At 32.8% G+C, this 24,539-nt stretch overlaps 1 protein-coding gene across 2 annotated transcripts in view; it reads right to left on the bottom strand.

Moving 5' to 3' along the window:
* LOC140439796 (uncharacterized) overlaps positions 1-23,625 on the bottom strand; it is a 77,566-nt gene extending 53,941 nt beyond the window's left edge. The window contains exons 1-2 of one of the 2 annotated variants that reach the window (XM_072529936.1): positions 23,180-23,625; positions 20,650-20,946 (exon numbers count right to left, since the gene is read on the bottom strand). In XM_072529936.1, the coding sequence (XP_072386037.1) occupies positions 20,650-20,946; positions 23,180-23,293 (411 nt within the window). In that variant the 5' untranslated portion in view covers positions 23,294-23,625. Of the gene's footprint in view, positions 1-6,494; positions 6,720-20,649; positions 20,947-23,179 lie in introns of those variants that run through there. The other variant, XM_072529937.1, reaches the window with a different exon arrangement.
* Between the last annotated feature and the right edge of the window lie 914 nt (positions 23,626-24,539).

The raw sequence follows: 24,539 nt of genomic DNA, 5'->3' as shown, positions 1-24,539 counted from the left end.
ATAGTGGAAAACAGTTCATTTAGGCATTCAGTGAAAGAAAGGTACAAAATTTTGTTAATATAATTTAGTTAGTGTCATAACAATTTCAATTTTGAAGATAGTTTGTTTAAATTTTAGATTGTCTATAGAATTTAATTAGTTTTATAAGAATATCAATTTAAAGATAGTTTAATTTAAATTTACATTGGCTAGGTTAGATATATATGTGTGTTTCATAATAGTTATAATAAAGATAATTTAAAAAAGTACTTACAAGCTAATTCTTTGAGAACCGCGATAAAAACCCTATATTATTAAAAATACTCATTGCTCATCATTCAAACAAAAAACACATCATAACAATATATATATATATAGTTTGTTATTTCCTGACCGTGACTATTTAAATAGAAACTTTTTTATTTCCTGGGTTTGTCGGTCTGATGTAAATAAAACTATTTAAATTTTGCTTAAACGTTTCGGCAAATTTCCCATTTTCATGTTTATTAAACTTTAAACATTAAAAAGTTTAACATGGATTAAAATTGGTATCTGACATTGACAGATGACATCTGGCAGATATCTTAAAGTATGAGTGGTTCAGAGTCGTATTTTAAAAATCTGCCATAGTGCATTTAAAAAACAAGTCAATTTATTAAGTTATGATACATATTGGACAGATCTTTGATGTCAGTCTTATTATTGATGGAATTTGGATCTTTTTTTATGTGAATCATCTCCAATATGCATCTTTTGTTGTAATTTTGTTCTTTTTCCAAAATCTGTTCATTTTCAAAATCAAAAGAATGGCTATTTTCTAGAGAATGTTTGGCTAGGGCTGTTGTGTTTAATACCTTGGTTTGTATACTATGTTTGTGTGCAACCATTCTTCTATGTAGGTATTGATGTGTTTGTCCAATATATGTTTAATTGCAGTCTTTACAAATTATTTTATAAATAACATTTGATTGATGGTCTTTATTAACTTTAGGTTTAAATTTTAAAAAATATTTTCCAGATGTTTTTGATGATTTATGTCAAACATTAATGTTATACTTTGCAAACATTTTTGACAGTTGTTCAGAAAATCCATTAATGTATGGTAAGGATGTATAGGATTTGTTGGAGTTAGTGACATTATTAATATTATTGCTAAGTATGGTTTGGGTTTGTTTTTGTATGGTATTGGAATTGGATTGATTTTTGATAATATAATTTCTTTTTTAATAAGAGGGTTGTAAAATTCTGGTGGATAATTATTTTTTTCTAAAATATCTTTAACGTTTCTCAAATTTGCGGAATGGTACTATGGACTAAATAGTTTAATTGCTCTGTCAGTAAGACTGAACAAAACACCTCTTTTATGGGCTATGGGTGCGTTGGTATTAACATTTAGATATCTTCCAGTTAGTTGTTATCATTCGGTTAGTGTTGTTATATTCTAAACTTAAATCAAGAAAAATAATTTTATTGTTTTCTTCTAGTTCATAAGTAAATTGAATGTTAGTATGAAAATTATTGAACATTTGAAAAGTATAAACGATTTCATGATCTGGAATGCAGAGTAAGCAGTCATCAACATATCGTTTGTAGAAATTTATGTTGCGCTTCCATTCTATATGTGTATAAAATCTATCATAATATATATCTATCATATATATATAATCTATCATATATATATATATATATATATATATATATATATATATATATATATATATATAGTGTAGGTAAAAGTTTATGGTCGGTATGGTAAAATTTAACAGGATATCTAACACAGATATAAAATCACATTTTCAGCGAATAGACAAAGATAACAATAATATTTCCCCTTGGTCTCCCCTCCTTATTTCTAATAGACGCCTATTGCCCATTAGTAAGACGATCAGTTCCGATCAGAGATATTTTACATATCTCTGGCTCCGATCCACCTTATACCTGATTAACTAGAGGTGGGTCGTTGACATTTTTATCGGAACCGTTTTTCGTAAACTAGTAACTAGTTGATTGTTTCAAATAAGCGAGTACACAAACAAACATATTGGCTATTATCGTTTATGTGTATAAGTATTGAAGTGAAAGAAACTAACGAAGGATATATTTATTATAACGTGAAAAATAAATTAAACAATACAAATAGTAAATAGTGGTTACATTTACATTACACATTATTAAATCACGAATCGTCTACATTGACATTTAAAAACATAAGTTTTTCCACTTTTCTTGTTAACCGTGTTCTTCTTTTATTTAAAATTAAACCAGATTTTGAACATGTGTTCACAAGGAACAGATTTTGTTACAATACTACAATAATTTATGAATATAGTGAATTAAGTTAGGATATACATGGCGATGGTTTTTCTACCACTGTAATGTACAGTTCCAATCTCCGTTCGAATTTTTTTGTGGGTAATATATCATCAGACAAATACATGTCGACTTCTTTTTTATCTCTCAATACAGGTGTATGTTTAGATGAGTCATGTCCAATTAATTCATCAAAAATACACCATGGACTTGAGTCATCTTTATCAGTTTTTTTTCTTGTACTGGTTGATTTTCAATAGGACAATCTTCTTTTTCTTTTTTTTATAGAAGTAACCAGCTTCTTAACTCTTTCTTTTGTTTTTTTACCTTCATTTTTATCAGAAAATCCCTGCATTTTAAATCATTATTTGTCATTTACGAAGCTACGGTTTCTCACTGGTAAGCCAACTAGTTGATGGTTGATTCAAAAAAACTGCGTTTTGTGTAGACGTAAACAGAGGATCAACGAACACTTTACGTCGACGAGGACGATTAGTTTATCTGAGAGACTACCACAAAACTAAAAATAACATGCGACTCTTTCGGGACAGTGGACAGTCGGGCTATCAGTTAACGTTGAAAATAAAATAACTAGGTATTCTGATTAATGAATGAGTTTCGATTTACGATTGATCGGAATTTTCGAAGGTGGTGGATACTTCCATTAATAAAAATATTAGTTTAGAACAGAAGAAACAAATAGATATGGATTTACTAAACCTATGCAAAGACTCGTTTCATCCGTTTTCCATAGTTGAAGAACGAGCTTTTAAAAAGTTTGCAGGGTGGATTCCTGGATATAAACCGCCAACAAGAAAAACATTGTCAGGTTCATTACTTCAAGAATGTTAAATCAAAACTGAGCAAATTATTAGATCACAAGTTATTAAAGAAGTAGAAAATATCTGTATTACTACTGACCTCTGGACATCTGGAGTAACTGAGAGTTACATCGCATTAACAGGACACTATTTAACCGAAAATTTAGAATTTAAAACGGTTTTATTAGGCTGCTGCCATTTTTCTGGAAACCATAATTCAGAAAATATCGCTTTTGAAATTAGTGAAATTATTAATCAGTTGGGTGTAAAACGAAAAGTAAATTTTGCAGTAACTGATAACGCCTCAAATATGGTCAAAGCTATTAAAGATGTTTTGGAATGAAAACATTTAAATTGTTTTGCTCATAGGTTAAATTTATTGGTGGGGGACGCACTTAAATGCTTTCGCGTACAAATAGATAAAATAATGTCTTTTTTTTTTCGACAATTCGGCAAAAAACACATTTCAAAAAAAGTACCTTATCTTTAGAAAGGCTTTTAAAGTATCAATTACAACATAACAAAGTTCCCAAACGGCCAATCCAAGACGTGGAAACTAGGTAGAACTTCACCTATTACATGTTAAAAAGAATGATCGAGTTAGAAGAGGCAATCCGTTCCACATTGGTATTAGTTAATACAGACTTAGATTTAGACCAAATCGAAATAATAAAGACTAGATTATTTGTTCTCAACTTTTCCAAATTTTACGGCCTTTTAAAGAAATAACAAGTACAATGAGTGGCCAAAAATACTTGAAGGGTAGTTCAGTGATTGTTATGGTAAGCTGCCTGCAAGAATCTTGCAATAAAATTTTAGCAAACGGTAACCTTACATCCATAGTATCCGACGTAGTACAATTACTAATATCGGGTTTAGCAAAAAGATTTAGAGGCATAGAACAGAGTGGCACATTGTCATTATGTACATTTATGGATTCACAATTTAAAGTGCAGGGATTTTCTGATAAAAATGCAGGTAAAAAAAAACAAAAGAAAGAGTTAAGAAGCTGGTTACTTCTATAAAAAAAAGAGAAAGAAGATTGTACTATTGAAAATCAACCAGTACAAAAAAAAGAAACCGATAAAGATGACTTAAGTCCATGGTGTATTTTTGATCAATTAATTGGACATGACTCACCTAAACGTACATTTGTATCGAGAGTCCACTACAATGGTGGAAAAACCATCGCCATGTATATCCTAACTTAACCACTATATTCATAAAGTGAACACATGTTCAAAATCTGGTTTAATTTCAAATAAAAGAAGAACACGGTTAACAAGAGGTGAAGTAGAAAAACTTATGTTTTTAAATGTCAATTTAGACGATTCGCGATTTAATAATAACGTGTAATGTAAATGTAAGTACGATTTACTATTTGTATTGTTTAGTTTATTTTTGGGTTGCCGAGATGAAAACCCTAAGAACAATAGTGGGCAAAACAAGAAGAGACAGGGTGAGAAATACAAACGTTAGAGAGCAGTGCAAAATTCAAGATATTGTAAGATGGGGAAGGCAGCGTAAAAGGATGTGGTACAGTCATGTAAGACGAATGGATGAGAATAGACTCCCAAAAATTGCCCTAGGAAATAACCCGCCCGGTTCAAGATCTCCAGGAAGACCACCTACAAGATGGAGGGATAGTTGGCAATCTACCTCCCAGAAAATTAACCAGAGGCAGCTTCAGAATTAAACATATCGAAAGATCTCCAAAAAGTAGAAGAAGGGAACAAGAGTTTATTTTTCAAGTCATAATAAATATATCCTTCATTAGTTTCTTTCACTTCAATAAATATACACATAAAAGTTAATAGCCATTATGTTTGTTTATGTAGGTACTCTATTACTTGAAACTACTGTTAAAAAATCATAGTTACTTGTTTACGAAAATCGGTTTTAAGAGCGTAGGCGCAAAATTTCGGGCCAATGCTTTTTAAATGCATTCATTGTTTTCGAATCCTGAGAAAACTAACAAATATTTTTGAAAAATTTAATTATTTTTTCCCCTGTAACTTATTAAAATAAACATTATAAAAGTTTTCAGGGACTTTCGGCCCTCGGTAATAATGTATTCTTTCATTCTGCGTTTAAACTTTTCAAAAATATTTATTACTTTTCTCAGGATTCGAAAAAAAAAGAATGCATTTAAAAAGCATTGGCCCGAAATTTTGCACCTACACTCTTAACGATAAAAACGTCAACGACCCACCTCTACTCTTACCACTCGACACGAGATGTTGCCAAATAATTTTGTATGAAGTTTTTTTCAATTGTGGCGATATGTGCAGTTTATTATTTTTATTGGAAATAAGGCACAATCTGACTTTAAAATAAGCTTATTTTGATGTTTAGATTTTTAATTCGGAAATCGTACTTAAAATACGAATCATTAATAAATTTTATTTATATAAAACGATTTCCGAAATGGAAATCAAAATTTTATATTGCACTTATTGTAAAGTAAAATTGTGGCATATTCCCAATAAAAAAATAGTAAGCTGCCATTTAAATCCATTTCGCCCAAATTTGATTATCTTAGAACATTGTTTAAATGCTAAAAAGACAAATAAAAGACAGTCAAATAAAACCAATAAGTTTGGCAACGTTTTGCTTCTATAAAATGTTGATTTCAGGACTTAATTAATAAAGCAGACTCCCTCTATCAAGAGAACTGAAATGGCGGACTAATTACCTCGTTATAAGCGGATCTCGTTATATCAGACAACAATGAATGAATGTTACGAATCTGAAAGTGATATAACAAATGCTTTTGCACGTTATTTTGAATCTATACATTGTAACACTAATCCAATAATAAGAGACTCCTACAAGGAATATGGACTTGAACAATTATGTGTTGATTGTATAATTCTAGAAGAAATCAATATTCAAATAAGTCTTTAAAAAGTAGTGCAGCTGTATGTGTGGATGAGATTCCTTCTTATCTGTTTAAGGCGTATTCAGAAGTCCTGTTACATCCCCTACAAATGATATTTAATAAATGTTTATAGACAAGCACGTTTCCGGATGCACTTAAGGCAGGTAGAATAACTCCTATCCGCAAATCTGGAAAAATCATAGTCCTATAACAGTATTGCCTTCTCTTTCAAAAATCTTGGAAAAAATTATGTACAATAGACTATCTACTCATGTTTCAAAAACTTTAATTGAAGAACAACATGGTTTCATAAACAAAAAATCAACTCAAACAAATCTGTGCATTCTCATTCATTATATTGCTTCATCCATAAATAATTCCCAAGTTGATGTTATCTTTACTGATTTAGCAAAAGCCTTTGATAGAGTAAATCATTCAGTACTATTAAAAAACTGAGGTCATATGTACTTTCTGACAAACTTATAAAATTCTTTGAATCTTACCTTACCAACCGTACTAATGTAGTCAAGTTTGGGAGCTGCTACTCGGACACTTTTATAACCAGTCCTTGAGCCTTTACTTTTTGTTATGTTCATAAATGACATCACCGATTATATAAAATTTGACAAGTTTCTTCTATTTGCAGACGATTTAAAATTATTTCTTGCAATAACAAATGAACATGACTGTATTAATTCACAATAAGATATTCAAGGCATATCCACATTCTGTAAAAATAATGATTTGAACTTAAATGAATCAAAATATAAACTATTGACTTTTTCTAGAAAGCGAGAAATCATAAGAACAGATTATTTTATTAACGAAGTAAAACTTGAAAGGCTAACAAAAATCAGAGATCTAGGGGTGTTATTCACTAGCACATTCTCCTTTAATGAGCTCATTCTCAAACTAACTAATGATTGTTACAGACAGTTAGGCTTTATCCTAAGATCCAGTAAATAATTTTATTGTGACACTACAATTAAGCTTTTTAATGCATATGTGAGGTCAAAACTCGAATATCGTTGTACCATATGGACTCCCTCCACCATATCACATAGTGATATGATAGAGAGGATTCAGAGGAAATTTTTAAGGTCTTTATATCTGAAGAAATTTGGGATTTATCCTCTTAAGGTTTCCTATAACTTGCAGAGAATGCTTTTTGACACTGTTATTGAGCGAAAGACGTAGAAATGCCCAAATCATTTTCATATTTAATATAATTTATCAAATCATAGATTCTCATACGATTCGTTCATTTATAAATTTTAATGTACCAGACCAAAAACTTAGATGTAGACACAATTTATTTAAAATCCCCCATGGCACACTGCTTAATGGCAATGAACGATTTTATTGTGAGTGAAGACCTTAACCTATATAATATAAAAAAAATGAATACTATGTTACATAAACTGTGATACCCTTATTTATTGTTTTAAAGTGTATTTATTTTGTTGTATTATATAAATTGTATGTTCTTATTTCTTTGTATTGACTAACTGTGTGTTTATAATTGGCATCATTGCTGTAAATGAGCAGTATAAATAAATAAGTAAATAAATAAATTTCGTTAATTTTGATTCCAAAATATTTGTATAAAATAAAATAAATTAAATAAAACATTTAATGTACAAAAATGTTTTATTTTAAATACGAGTTAATCAATTTTTAAAAATACCCCAAAGATACGCCACTGGCCACTACCTCCTGGTGGCAGTTTGGCTTCACTTTGAGCGATACGGTTACGCGTCCTCTCTCTTTCCTTGTCTAAGTTTAAAACAAACATTTAAAAAGATGAAAACAGCAAAATCTAATATAAAAACACTCCTTCTGGGTACCTTTAGAACATATGCATTGATGTATTGCTACCAAGAATAAAAGGTTGTAGAGATATTAATGGTGAAATTATGTACGATACAAGCTCAGTTGTTAATACATGGACACAACACTTCAGCGACCACCTCAATTTTGATTATGTTGAAGAAGATGAAACCTAGAAAGAGTATGGTGAGACCACATTGATAGAAGGGATGATAGTAGACTTGCAAAGATTGCAAAGGAAATGAAACAGAACAGCAGCAGACTACGTGGAAGACCCCCAAATCCTGTTTTGAAAGTAGATGCATATGCATCCATATTCGATGGTTTTATGTTGAAGCCAAAATCCACGATAATGAACTTAGTAAATTTTACAATATATTTAATCAGCAATTAGAAGACCACAAGCACTTGGTGAGTTTTTCCATGGCTGGACACTCTCATATTGAGTACAAATTAATGAAAATGTGAAGATCTCAAAAAAGCGAACTTAGTGCTTTTTAACTTTAATAAAACGATATTGGCATTTTTTATTATTATATAATGTTGTTAGCTTAGCCAATTAGCCATAACGATATTGGCAATATCAAATGGATGTAGTTATGCATAAAAGAACCAACCCAAAATATATGAAAATGAGCTACGACAGGTTTTATGTATTTCAATTGCAAAAAATGTAGTAGGGTAGTTTGAATTATGTACGCGTTTATTTATGGATAATATATAAAATAATATATTATAACATATTATAAAAAATGTTATTTTGTTTTAGTTATATGGCTTGGTTCTTTTTTGCATAATCTGAATACCTGGATTATAAAATTTGAATATTGGAACTATTCTGATATTTATTCAATATGGATAAAAAAATTTTGGAAATAAATTGAAAATTTGGAAATTGAAAAACACTTTGGAAGGCAAAATATTTTATTTATCAAATAAACTACATGTAGGTATTATCCATCAAATTCAAAATCTAAATTAGCGTCGTAACCATCAAGATAATCTTTAACAGTAGTATCACTTGTCAGAGTAGTATAGTGGTGCTTAACATCTTCAGGAATAAGATGTAGTAAAGATGAGATGTCTTCAAGCTTTTTCGGTGATATTGGTTTGCCCGTAGGCCACAGTTGAATTAGAGATGGCGAAAAGATATTCCTTGCATTATCTGAACAAGGTCTTTTTTTTTATTTCTTTGAAATGTCTACTTGAACATAGTCTTCCCTGTGTGTTTTTGACATAAATAATTCAAATGGTTTGTCTTTATAAATTTTTATTTCTCTTAAATGAAGATAATTAATTTTTTCTCCAGATGTATCTACTTTGCAGTTGGTGATAAGCTTTCCTGCATCTTTGGTTCCAAAAAAATTTTCGTTTTGCATTTTCGTAACCTGTAAGGGATTTTTTTACGGCAGTTTTTTATGATCGTACACTGTAGATTCTTTGCTGTAACTTTAATGCCTTTTCTATGTCTGAAAAATCGCTGTCGTTTTTTAAACAAACTATGCCCGGAAACCAGAAACCTTAATGAACTATCTTCTAATGTCAAATGATTTTCCAATACAGCCTTTAACATAAGTTTTTAGTATAATTTTTATATTTCAGTTTTGGCCACAACAAAAATCTAACCAAAGTATAAGATGTTTCAAGAACTTACCTCCTGAGCTCCTCTACCAGCCTTGCCTTCTAACCATGTATAACAAAATCCTTTATTGAATTTGTATGAATGGATACCAGTATTATAAAACCATATATGTCTTTTATAGAATACTATATTTGTGGGAATTTTTGGCAAGGGTAATGTTTTTTCCATGTCAAACGTAAGGACTTCTATCTATTGTTGCCTGTTGCATGTCTTTGTTCGTTTTGTTTCTTGCTTCTTCCTGATTAGTTAAATAGGTATTATCAAACGTAAAACGTAAGGACTTCTATCTATTGTTGCCTGTTGCATGTCTTTGTTCGTTTTGTTTCTTGCTTCTTCCTGATTAGTTAAATGTATTTTATGCTCCTCCAAAAACTTTTCTTTATCATCGTTACTTTTAGCTCATTTTACAGCAGCATTTAGTTTGTCACATGGATTACAGGTGTCCTTTTTTAACGGCTTACGTCGTAGATGAATATTTGAATAAAAATTTTTTTTATACCTTTGATAGCTGACTGGATTTTCCACTTCTTCTGAATACCAAGAATGCATTTAATCAATAGTTATGTGCTTGACTGGTTCCTCGCTGCTTAGTGAACTGTTACGATAATAAATATCATGGTCTATAAAACTGTAAATATATTATGACTAATATCTTTTCTGTTCTAGTCATTTCGGCGACACTTGTTTACCTGCCGACAGAAACCTCTAGAGTTCCCGTTATTCGAGTCAATTCTTGTCAACACCGCCAACAACCGGTCTTCCCAATGTTCGAGTAAATTCATGTCTGCTTCTAGGGGATTCCGAAACTAACGGAATTTTATATTTAAAGAAGGAATTCTGTTGTAAGGGGACAGTTAATTTTGATGATCGCGCCGCGTAAATTAAAATGTAACGCCCGTACAATAAATTGTATAATTGTTCGTGTAAATAAATTAGTAATAAAGACTTTAATAAATTTGTAAGTGTTATCAATAGAACCTTTAATAAATAAATGAAAACAATAAATTAGAAGAATTAATAAAATCATAACAAATGGTGTCAGAATAGTGGAATATAATAAATAAATTGCGAAAATGACGACGATTTATGAGCTCACAGTTACGAATTTAAGAAGACATCTCGAGGACAGAGAATTAGCTTCTACCGGAAAAAAGGCTGAGTTAGTCCAACGACTAAAGAACGCTTTGCAGGAATAAGGGTTGGACCCAGAGACTTATATATTTGAAGATGCTGTCCTCTCGTCGATTTCAAAAGTTTCTCGTGACATCGCATCATTAGAGAACAAAGTTTCTGACGATATTTCGAAAGTATCTTCTGATATAGCCAAAGTTTCTGGTGACATCGCACCATTAGAAGACAAAGTTTCTAACGAGATTTCTTCTCTGGAAAGCAAAGTTTCTGCTAACATCTCTTTGGAAATCTCTAAAGTCACTTGCGAGATGTCTGCCCTCGACGATAGAATGTCTTCGTTAAAAGACCAAGTTGCTGCCGATATGTTGGCCTTCGAAGAAAAGATATGGAAAGAGATGGAAAGGAAGATGGAGGAAACAGGGACAGCAGAGAGAGGAAACAATCCAATTACATTAGGGGCAAAAAAAGAAGAGACGAAATTTAAGTTGGAAACACGGCCGAAATTTGAAGGAAGTGGAGGTTCTGTTCATGTTAAAGTCCCAACTTTCGACGGAAAATCATCATGGAACAACTACATGAAACAGTTCGAATCAGCCGCAAGAGCGAATGGATGGTCTGAAAAAGAAAAGGCTGTAAACCTGACTATCGCTCTTCGAGGAGATGCCTTAGATGTGCTTCAGACCAGAGCCTCTTCAAGAATATGAGGTAGATATTGCCAGATTAGTACGATATGCTTATCCAACAGCTCCAGAAGACACGATGGAAAAATTGGCCGTTCAAACGTTTATTGATGGTCTTCGTGATCATGAAATGCAGAGAACACTGCGATTAGCTCGTCACAAGACGCTGGTTGATGTCTTATCCGCCGCCCTCGAATACGAGTCAGCTACGCAGGCCTCTGGCGGTTACAGTAAAGTTAGGACTGTAAAAGAGGAAGGAGATGAAGATAAACTTGACCAGCTCGTTAATATGATGAAAAGTATTACATGCAAGAAAACGAAGACCATAAAATCAAGAAACTCACCATTAGGAAAACCAGAACGAGTCGGCCTTAGGGGGCAGCTTCGACCCGGAACTTTTCCAAAGACCCTCTTATACTAATAGCTTCTTTGAAATGTCGTGAAGATAGTGTATATGTAGATGGAGAAATAAATGGTAAAAGACATACGTTGTTAGTGGATACCGGAGCGACCAGAATCATTATACGCCCGACAGTTATAAACAGCCGTAAGAAACTGTTACCAACGAGGTTGCGACTTCGGACCGCTACAGGTGAAAATGCCAACATTCATGGAGAAATCCAGGTACAATTGGGAATTGGAGCAGAAAAGTTCGTCCATACTGTTCTAGTTGCTGACATCGAAGAGGATGTTATATTAGGAATGGACGTAATGAATATGCATGGATTCCATTGGATTTTAAGAATAAGGTAATCAAAGTTGGCAACGAGGAGGTATTTCTCCATCCACATAATGACAACACTGTGCAAGCAGCCATTAAGGAAGATCCAGTCATGCCTGCGAGAAGCAAAACAATCATAGTAGCGCGACTACAGGGAATTGTAGACGAAGGGACACCTGTTATGATGGAGCTTTGGAACCACGACGATGAGGTTGGCCGTGGAATCATAATTGGAAAGGAATTAGTGACATCGGCTAAAAAAATTCCTGTGAGACTTATCAATGTCAACGACTACCCAGTGACCATCAAGAAAGAGACAAAAGTAGGAACTTGTGTACCTGTGACATCCATAATCCGTCAGGTGACAACATCTGATAATAAAGACTTTAATAAATTTGTAAGTGTTATAAATAGAACCTTTAATAAATAAATGAAAACAATAAATTAGAAGAATTATTAAAATCATAACAGTACCTAAATAAGCTGTTTGAGAATCATATGATCCTAATTCCCAGTATTTCTTAAACAATTTTTCTCGTTCTTGCATGGAAACTAACTCACTACACCTATTTTTACACTTGCACACATAGTTTTCAAATTCCTTGGAATTAACAGGGATTCCTTAAAAGTCAATTTGACAACCTCCTTCAATTACTTTTATTTCAACGGCTTGGTAAGAATGCTGAAAGCTAATGAGTAGTGCAATTGGGTAATATGATACTTTTGTAGGGGATGTAAGTTAAATATTATTTGAATTTCACGTTGTGTAATAATACAAAAACAAATCACTTAAACTAAACTGTATTGTAGAAATTGTCACGGCACGAACTATTCCGTCACTAAGTACCAGCATGTAATTGAGTCACTCTACCCAGGCAACATCTTAAGGGTTCAGTCCCATCTTCCTTCACCGTCACTAGACTTCCACTTCTGAGAAGACTGTTGAAATGTTTTTCCGACTTAACTCGCTGCTGGAGACATGAAATGTATTCCTTGGACCACCTAGACCAATAACCTAGGGCTGTTTTCCTTGACATCTAAGAAATTCCGTTCAGGTATTGCGGTCAATGTGGATCCAATTAAAAAGTGTGCTGGAGTAAGAGGAAGTAAGTCGGAAAGGTGGTCGTGAGTTTAGACAAGCTTCAATTTGACATAAAACAGTGGAAAATTCTTCATATGAAAGAATGGTATTGCCAATGACACGTTTTAGGTGAAATTTAATAGATTTTAATCCCGTCTCCTAAACTCCTCCAAAGTAAGGTGATCGTGGCGGAATAAACTGCCAATTGATACCTTCGGTAGTTAAATTGTCCCTAATAGTTGAACTAGAGGTGTCAAAAAATTTGACAAGCTCATTTTTGCGCCAACGAAGGTACTACCATTGTCCGAAAGTATGGAAGCGCATTTTCCGCGTCGAGAAATAAAGCGTTTTAGCGTTTCTAGAAAACTTTCCGTGGTCAAGCTGCTCACGACTTCTAAATGTATGGCCTTAGTTGCTAAACAGATGAATAGAGCTATGTAACCTTTGATAGTTTTATAATTTCGGGTGTGTCGATCCTTTAGCAAAAAGGGTTCTGCATAATCAAGTCCACAGTTGTAGAATGGCCTAGAGGGAACAAGACGTGACGAGGGTAAATTACCCAAAAGATAGGTTTCTAATTTAGGAGCCACCCTACAACAGATAATACAATCGCGAACGATTTGGCGAACCACTTGACGTCCATTAATGGACCAAATTTTTTCACGAATGGAAGCTAATAGTAGTTGAGGACCGCAATGATTTAAGGTAAGATGCTCATTTCGTACAAGAATAGTAGTAAAGTGTTTAGAATCAAGGACAATGGGATGTTTTTTATCGTAACAAAAATCAAAATTATGCAGTCTTCCACCAACGCGGAGTATGTTATCCTTATCGATAAACGGATTGAGGGCAAGTAGTTTACTTTTAGAGTCAACGTTGCCATGTCTCTTAAGGTGTGTCAAATCGTCATAAAATGTTTCATTTTGTACTAGTCGAATTATATATTTTAAAGCATTATCTATTTCCTCACAAGAAAGGTTGTCGAAGTTCCCTCGTTTAGGAGAAAACTTATAATTATTTATAAAGCGTAATACATAAGCGATAATGCGCTGTAGTTTTACTAATGAGGATATTTTAGTGATGGTGTCCAATTTCATGTAAACTCTTGCGATAAGGGCTGATACTTTCAAAGCTCAGGGAGTTCAGAAGGTTCGAATGTTCCATTAGGCCAATAAGTTTCTGGTTTAGCTAGCCATGATGGACCATGAAACCACATTTCAGAACTGATAAGTAATGTAGGAGAAATTCCCTTTGATAGAAGATCAGCGGGATTCTCAAGTGTATTCACGTAACGCCATGTGTGAGATTCGGTCAAAGTTTGAATTTGAGAAACTCTATTTGCCACAAACGTCTTTAATAAACTCGGAGCAGTCTTTATCCATCCTAGAACAACAGTGGATCGCACCAGTAAGTGATTTTCTCGAAATCTAATTGCATGTGTTGTTTTACCTTGTCTATCAACTCAGCTAGCAAGTAAGCTCCACAAAGTTCTAGGCGCGGTACCGTGAGGATGTGTTTTAAAGAAGCTACTCTGGTTTTGGAGCAAAGTAGATGACAGCGAAAATTTTCAGATGAACGAATATAAATGCAAGCACCATATGCAGTCGTGGATGCATCTGAAAAACTGTGTAGTTGAATTGACTTGTAGTTTGTACAAATTACATGCCTAGGAATTTGTAATTGATTAAGTTTAACTTGTTGAGTCTGATATGTAACCCATTTCGTAAAGATATCCACGGGATCGACTTCGTCCCAGGAAATTTTTAATTTCCACAAATCTTGGAGAATAATTTTAGCCGTTATAGTTACAGCCGAAAGCAAACCTAGTGGATCAAATATTTTCGATATAGTGGAAAGAATAAGTCTCTTTATACCTTTACACTTGTGCTCTATAGGTTGAATATTGAAATGAAAAGTGTCAGATTTTGGACTCCACAATATGCCCAAAGTTTTGATAGTATCGTCAGCTCCAATTTCCAAGGAAACATTATTTTCATTGTCAAAGTTTAAAATAGGTGCGTTTGAGTTCCATTTTCTCAGTTCTCAGCTCCATTGAGTTCAATTGAAAACCATGACGAGACAATAATTCGGAAGTAAGTGATTGAATGCGTTCGATATCTTCTATTGTAGAACCACCTGTGTGAAGATCGTCGACATAAAAGTCCCGTAAAATTATAGAAGATTTGGAAAATCGGTTGCATACATATGTGTCACTTTTTGAAGACATCTAGTGACAAGAAAACTAGCAGAAGCAGTACCGTAAGTTACGGTGTTTAAAATATAAGTTTCGAGAGAGTTTGTATGATCAGATCGCCATACGATCTTTTGTAAGGAGCGGTCTTCCTCCTTTATCAGTATTTGTCAATATATCTTTTCTATGTCGGCTGTTAGTACAAAACTATGTTTACGAAAACATGAAATGATAGTGAAGAGATCATCTTATAAATTAGGTCCAACCATAAGAATATCGTTCAAGGAAACACCTGTATCTGTATTGGAAGAACCGTCAAAAACAACACGAATTTTATTGCCTTTATAGACACAATGATGAGGAAGAAAGAACTCAGATCCTATGGTTTCAAAGGGTGAAACGGACATATGGTGTAAGGATAAAATATTCATCGATAAATCGAGTGTAATCATCTTTTAATTCAAAATTCGCATTAAGCTTCTTTTCGAGAGAATAAAATCTTTTTGTTGCTGTAGTCTTAGAGTCGTCTAGATTGTCGACAGAAGATTTCAAGGGAAGTGATACTACAAACCTACCAGAAGAATTAAGAGAGGTCGTTTTTAAGAAGTGATCTTCACAAGAAAGTTCGTCTTTAGACAAAAATTTTGTTTTTGGGCATTCTTCAGTTTCCCAAAATTTTTTAAGTTAATCTTCAATGCTCAAATTGTTTATGGTCGACAAATGGCATGTAGTTCTGACTGCAAGGGTGTTGTTTAGAAATAATGAACCTGATATAATCCATCCGAGTTTGGTTTTTTGAAGAATCGGTTGTGAAGGTGATAACCTTCCTGTCTGACCAATACAAATTAAATTCGAGAAGATGTCTGCACGGATAAGAAGATCAATAGGAGATGAAATATTGAAGTTTGGATCGGCCAGAGTGATATTAGAAGGGATATTAAGTGTTTTCTTATCGAATGTGACAGAAGGTAAATTTCCTGCAATTTCCGGAAGTACTAAGCAAGAAATTACTTGAGAAAAGTTTAAAGTTTTGGATTTAAATTTTACTGATGTTCTGTAGCTTACAATTGAATTTGTTTGGTTTATACCAGAAATAGAAAAGTGTGTTTTGGTTGTAGGCAATCTTAGAAGATTTAATAGGCGTTGGGAAATGAAATTACTTTCCGAGCCGTTATCTAGAAGCGCACGAGCCTCGTATTCATTACCTGAGATGTCAAAGACTTTTATTTTTACAGTTGACAGCAAAGTAGTAGAGTTGTGCTCAAACGAAATGTTACGTGTTGTCAGTGCATTAGAGCATACTGATGTACCTGGACTTGAGCAAGGTAAACTGCTGATGGTTTGATTACTGGTTTCAATAAGCTTTTGTGAGTTACCTTGAAAGTGTAAAAGTGTGTGGTGTATTTTCCCACATTGACGACACCCGGAAGATTTGCATTCCTTAGTAAAATGACCACTACGCAGACAATTTATGCAAAGTCGTAAGAGTTTTGCTTCATTATGTCTTAATGCTTCATTATGTCGTTTCTTATTTGAGAAATTCAGGACAAGTGTAAATTAGATGTTTTTGTTTGCATAAAGATACAGTTGGAAGAATTATTAGTTGACAAGAAATTCTTGGACCTGGGATTGCCTGTAGATAGGAATTTGGGACGAGATTTTTCTTCTTGATGATTAATAGATTCTAAGACTCTACATTTGCCTTTTAAAAATTCAGTTAAGTTACTCAAAGTAGGTAATGTGATCTTGTCGTTTTTAATTGACAGTTCCCATTCTTTGTGTGTAGCATTGTCTAGTTTTGTGATGATTAGATATATGATAAGGGCATCCACGATGTTGTGTGTAAGTCTAAGGATTCAAGAGAGCGTAAATGTCTTTGGAAACCATCAAGTAAAGTGCATAAATCATGATGCGAATTTGTTGAAACATTTGGTAACTTACATTTTTTTAAATCGGTAAGATAGTTTCGAAACAAATTCAGATTTCTGCTTTAATCTGGAGCCTTCTAAAAATTGCAAGACATGGCCAGACGATGATAAAGATATTAAAAAGAGACATGGGGAATCTAAAATTTGCATTCCACGACATGTCTATTCATCTAGGCAGAAATCCTAACGAATTTGTTTCTCGTACTCATACAGAGTAGATCCGAATAAAATGAAAAAGACAGAAAAGATTTGATTTCACGTTCAAAGCGTCTATGTATCTATTGATACGTATTTCGACTTAAAAAGTCTCATCAGAATAGTTATTCATAGCCGTTCTTAACGTGAAAAATAATCTTCTCTGTCTTATTAGAAGCAACAATAACATGACTTCGTTATGGACGCAATAGCGACATCTGATAGAAAAATCGGTAAGATAGTTTCGAAACAAATTCAGATTTCTGCTTTAATCTGGAGCCTTCTAAAAATTGCAAGACATGGCCAGACGATGATAAAGATATTAAAAAGAGACATGTGGAATCTAAAATTTGCATTCCACGACATGTCTATTCATCTAGGCAGAAATCCTAACGAATTTGTTTCTCGTACTCATACAGAGTAGATCCGAATAAAATGAAAAAGACAGTTTTATTCGGATCTACTCTGGGTAACCTAATGTTAATAGACCTATGTGAACTGTTTTCGGACGAAGTTGTCGAATTTGAAGTTTGATCACGATGTTTTGAAAGATTGGTGTCAATAAAGTCTCGCACAGTGCTAATGATATGGAAAAACGGCGTTTCGAAAGATGACCTTTCTATATCATGGATAGTATCTGCGTTTGCAGTATAGTCCTCATCAGAGGCCGCAATAAGTGATTTGAGTGTTGTCAAAATCATCAAAAAGTTTCTCAAATCTATCAAGTCTAAGCTGCAAATATCTAAAGTTAATTTGTTCTAAAGGTTTGTTTTTGATAGAATTAAAATATGTACTACAACGGGTTACAGAACCTTTGATTGAGGAGCGTTTAATTTTTGCTGTAGGGATGTCAGCCATGTTGACAATATAATTTTATTTTTGGCAATATAATTGTCAAAAATAAAAATTTTAAGTTGGCATTTATGACATTGAGGCTTATTTGTAATTGGTTGCTATTTTAACTTATTTATAAATTCAATTGTTTTTGTGTTATGAAAATGTTTTCAAAATTATACTAAAATTTCAGAGAAGCATTTATTAGATTAGGACATTTTTATATTAATTATTTTTGAGATGTATTACCAGCAATTTTATTATGTTAGATATGTGTGCTTTCCACGAGATTCTGAGCATGCGACGGTAACACCATAACTCAAACGCTTCTAATTTGTTAAGATTTTTTATTTTTGTTGTCCAGGTTTCACATCCATAGAATAAAATGGACCAGACGTAGCACTTCAATACTCTTAGACGTGTGTTCAACGACAGACTTCTACTGCATAATACAGAACGCCAGTTAATAAAGTTTTTCCACTTAACAACGGCTTACCTCAAGGCTCAGTGCTAGCTCCTTTATTATTTAACCTTTATACAGCAGATATACCTAACAAAATCGAGAAAATTTGCTTATGCTGACGACCTGGCCATTGGCTTCCAAGATAATAGTAAAGAAGCAAGAGAATGAGCTCTAAACGAGGACTTAACTACACTAAGTAACTATTTTAAGAACTGGCGCTTACGTCCTAACACAAGCAAAACTGAAACCTGTCTCTTTCACCTGTCGAATCAACTTGCGGGCGATACTCTCAATGTAACTCTAAATGATACAGCTATCAAACATAACAACAACCCCAAATATCTAGGTGTCACACTAGATAGAACACTCACCTTCAAAAGTCATCTTACAAACGCAGCAGGTAAACTAAGAACAAGAAATAACTTAATATCAAAACTTACTGGAACAACTTGGGGTGCTTCTGCAGATACTCTTCGGGCCTCTGCTCTAGCTTTGGTTTTTTCAGTGGCAGAATATTGTGCACCAGTATGGCTAAATAGTGCACATACAAGCAAAATCGATGTCCTACTTAACCAAACCATGAGAATAATCACTGGAACAATAAAACCAACGCCAGTGAGATGGCTGCCTACTCTGAGCAATATTGCTCCACCAGATCTACGCCGTACAGCAGCATTAGTGAGAGATACCAGAAAATTGTAGCCAACGTACAATTACCGATACATCAAGATATCCCAGACATCTCAAAAGAGCACCAGCGACTGAGATCTAGAAATCCTCCAATAAGATCTGCCCAAAAAATTGGTAATTCCTATGATATACATAGGCAATGGACAACAAGATGGATGCCAACAGTAGAATCGGACTATATTAAGATATCCACCCCAACTCAGGGTTTCATCGGATCAAATCTGCCCCGGTCCACTTGGGCAAGGCTTAATCGTATACGTACCGGATATGGTAAATGTGCTGATTCGCTGTTCAGGTGGGGTCGTGCAGAAAGTCCACAGTGCAATTGCGGACAATCTAGACAGACCATAAGCCATTGTGTTTCAGACTGCTTGAATCGTGCCTACCGTTGAAACCTCCAGGACTTTGCGGAATGTTCCCCAGAAGCAATTGAATGGCTATGTAAATTGGACATTAATATTTAGTGTCATTCATTCTATCTTTAGTGTTTAAATAATATATTTAATATATATGTATATATTATTGCATTTGTATATTTATCGTACTGTGAAAGTCCATACGCTAAATAAATAAATAAAAATAAAGTTTTTCCGTGCGAGTTCTATTCTGGTCGAAATTTCCTCGTCACTTTCAACCCTGCAGTCAATCCAGCTACCCAGATATCTAAAGTTTTCCACCCTTTCCAGGATTTTGTTATCTAATCTTAGTACTGAGTCTTCAATATTAATTTTTCTGACCACTATCCATTTTGTTTTTTTTGCGTTGATTGTTAAGCCCTTTTCAGTGCATTCATTGTTTACAGCATTCAACAGGGTTTGAAGATCTTCTAGACTCTGCCATTATTGCGGTGTCATCGGCGTACCTGATGTTGTTAATAGCTTCACCACCGATCTTAACACCTTCGCGGCGATTATTTAACGTTATTTCAAAAACTGGTTCAGTGCAGGCATTAAACAACATCGGTGACATAACACATCCCTGTCTGACACCACACTTAATAGAAACTTTAACTGAAACCTCTTGGTCCACCTTAACACAAGCGGTCTGATTGTAGTAAAGATTTTTAAGCAATCTAATGTCATACGTGTCCAGACCAACTGAGTCTAAGCATTGAAATAATAATGTATGTGGTACTCTATCAAAGGCTTTTTCGAAATCTATAAAACATACGTAAATATTTTTCCTAAACTCAATGCTCTTTTGTAAGAGTATTCGCATGCAAAAAAGAGCATGCATTAACACATGCATAAATATAATTATTACAATACATACCAACTCTGGAAGGCATTTTTTCTGATGTAGCTGTAGCAAAGAATCATTATTTTTGTCAACCAAAAAACACATGTCATCTTCAACCATTTTAAAACAAGTCCTGCATATCCTAGATTGCTTATAAAAATCATTTTCTGTTAATCCAACTAGATCTTCTAAATCTAATTTTTTGGAATTGTTTGTTTTATAACTATAAATATTATCTTCAATTTCTAGACAAGTAGATTTGAAATTAAATATACTTTTTACAAGTCTATTGCAGTTTTCACATACTCCTCCCTTGTTCAAGTATGGCAACTGTAAAAGGTTATTATAATTATAATTACTAATATAACACAAACAAATAAACCTACTTTAAATAAGCAGTTGGAAATATAAAACTCATTTGATTATTTATCAAAAATTAAAAGAAAATGTGTAAGAGGAAAATTCCCATAAGAAAAAAGCAGAAAAATAGCTATAAAGAATTTAAATATGTATGCTGGACGTAAAGTGCACTGTAACAAATTTAAAATTTTACAGGATGTGTTAATAACCATTCTTTCATAAACTCTTGTCTAAATTATTTTTAAGATTATTAGCTTTCAAAATAATTCTATTCAAAACACAATATATTGTAATATTAAACTTGATTAGTTTTGTATTAAAAAAATAACACAATGTTCCTGGTACTATATGCTTACTAAAGATGAACACAGGTAGATATTAATACAGGTTGTTTTTCAGTGTCAAGTTTTCTTAAGACAAAAGGATCTCCTTTTCCATCAGACTATGAGTTAAATTAATTAAAGTCCTCACATTCAATATTGTGTACATTGTGTGCAGTGTGTTTAGTAGATATTTGGCATACAAATTGTTGCCCAGTCCCAAGACTTCTTTGGACTCAGTATTGTCATGTTTGGTACCCTTTTCCTTTCAATGTGACAGTAAATAGTGTCTGCTTACATATGAGTATGGCCCTTCTAATAAGTGATCTATTTGTTTAATCTGTGGGAATGTCTTCAAGATACAGAAATATGCCATCACAATAAATGTCTGTATGCTTATTTTGATCATAACACTTGTCCGTCCCATAATCCGTATGGTTATTTGTTGAATGGTACAGTCAGGTATTACACTATTTGCCTATTTTAATAAACAAGAAGCCTTTTTTATTGTCACAAGCTGCTTTACATTAGTCTCAGATCATGCAATTTACTGAAGAGTCAAACAAATCATACATCATGAAGTTAAAAGTTCATAATTTGCTCTTATAAAAACTGATGCTCTTTGTAATCTAATGTGTAGGTAAGCATTTCTTGAGAGCAGAAGTCAAAACTTTATATCTTGGATTATCAGTGGAAAGCTTGGTATATCGATTTTTAAATCAAATCTTTTCTTTGTCTTTGCAAGATATCCTTCATTATCAACTGTTTATTATTATAGTATAGATTATTTCTTTGCTCTGGATTTAGTTCATTATTGAGCCTAGAAATAAACAGACCACAAATGTCACAAGTGTTTATACCACATAATTTAAAGAGAGTATTAAATTATTTGTTGAATACATCATTAAACACAATAATGTTTCTTGTACTCCATAATCAGTTGTAATTACTTATTTTAATCACTTATTCACTGAATAGAACTAAACAAAATTGCAAAAAGTAAACACTCAATTACTAGTCTACAACATATGGTGCAAGACACTGTCTCCAGATGGAACTATAACATTAAAAATGCACACAGAGATCTGTTCTTCATGTCCACTTGGTGCCCCCTCTCTGCCTCCAAACAAAATGTGACATGATACTTTCTGTAAAGTGGTTATCTTTGTTATTTTTTGAAGTAGGACATAGTGTAGTATATTTATGTGTAGAAAAGTGCAGTATAACTACAGTATTATCCAAATATTGACAAAAATGGACATAGTGCTCTTCACCCCCAACATACAGAAATAATTCAATGACAGTTTTTGGAGTAAAATATGATATTGAAGAGAAAAGTTAAAAATAAAAACAATCAATTGAAAACAAAGAATGTGACATACTGAACATGTGATAAAAAAAATTACAAAAACAACAATGCAGAAAGGAAAAGAAGAGGAGAATATCAATGAGATAGAATAAATCTGCATGTAAAATATAAAAGGAAGAATGTGTAGAATAAAGCCACTAAAGTCAGGGGGATTAGTTGGTATACATTCCAACATGATAAAGTAGAAGTAGTAGAAAGTTGAATAAAGTAGGTTAAAAATATTTACTGGTTTAACAAATTGGGGAGAGAGTTTATAAATATATAAGAAATGAGATGAAGTGGAATGTACAAATGTTAAAGCTATTTGTTTTTGATCAGAAATAGCTCAATACAGATTAAAGTAGACACTCCACTACTGTAAGTATACATAGTAGATCGTATAATAATAAATGAAATTTATTTTCTTTTTCTGGTACCTAATTAAATACATAATGTGAGATTCTTGTGTTAAACTGTGTAAAAAAGCTTTTTAATGTACTAACTAATTTTCATATAAATCCAAATGTATTCTTACCACATCTGGGATTACAATTTGAATCATGTCTAAGAAAACTTCTGTGACACTATCTGTACTAGTTGTTTTTAAACAGAATCCACAAATGTTGATAGCTTTTCTATTTTTCTCCATGTTTATTTTATAAATATGGAGTTAGAAAACATTTTACAATCAACTATGTAAAAGTTAAGTCATTTGGCAGTATCTCCCTTTTAAAAACAGTTAACTTATATTTTCCCCCAAAGGAGAAAACCAGGTGATATTAATTGTGTTGCTTTTACAATAATTATAAATACGATATAAAAAGCATGTCCTTGTTGTACTATCTGCTATTTTGCGGTGTTATTTCAACATTCCTTAGACTATATATTTATTTTCCAAACAAAATTTATCTGTTGTACACATTGTTTTGATTAGGATTTAAAAACTCAAATTGACAAACAATGGGGCTGTCCAACACATAACCTCAAACCGAACTGTCAAAATTTCTGAAGGGCAAGCAATCCACGGAATAGCATTGCCACAAAGAAACAAGTGTTTCTTATTCTGTGGCATATCGATTTGCAGTAATAGACAAAATAGACAAATATTTAATTGTAGTTATTCAATATAATTAGTAAACTCCATTCGCTTAGCTCGGGCATATTTTGACAGATTCATTGTCGGAAACCTACAACACAACAATTCCTACTTCTCAGTATTAATAGCTCAAGTATCCTACTATTGCAGACTTTTTTCTTTGAAAAAAGAAGAATTATTCTAAATAGTGGAAGTGTATACTAAACCCATAACATTTTGGTTAGTATATAATTAAAATATATATTTTAATTGTTATAATTTAACATAACTATTTATTATATATGGTGCAAACAAATAAATATTGTAATAATGGTAATTTGTAAAGTTCTATTTTATATACCATTAATATTGGCTATAAGTACGTGTGCTTGGTTGTCTAGTAATTTCCAGCCGAGTTCGACTCTGTCGAAAAGGTCGAAAAGTAACTAACTTCGCAAAAAAATAATTACTAAATTCACTAGACAGTTCCGACTGGAGATAGCGAACCGAGTTTAGATGGCCTAATAATTTGATAGAAAGCAATTTTCTTTAATATAATTCTTATTCACATTGATTACATGAAGATAATTATAATTTAAAGGTAAGTTGAAGTTCTTAATAGTTTAGTTAAGTCGTTTAACAACCACAATTATTAACAATATATACTTATAAATTGATAAAAATCTACTTTTATAATTAGCATATTCAGCATATCGCTAATCAGTTGTAGATTTATGTTCGTAAAGTACACATCATTTAAACATTTTAGTGTTACACAAAATACGTTGCTAAAATTAAAATATGTAACATATTTTTATCA

Source organism: Diabrotica undecimpunctata, chromosome 4, assembly GCF_040954645.1.
Source record: "Diabrotica undecimpunctata isolate CICGRU chromosome 4, icDiaUnde3, whole genome shotgun sequence".
Lineage (NCBI taxonomy): Eukaryota > Metazoa > Arthropoda > Insecta > Coleoptera > Chrysomelidae > Diabrotica > Diabrotica undecimpunctata.
This window is presented reverse-complemented; position numbering and strand designations above follow the sequence as displayed.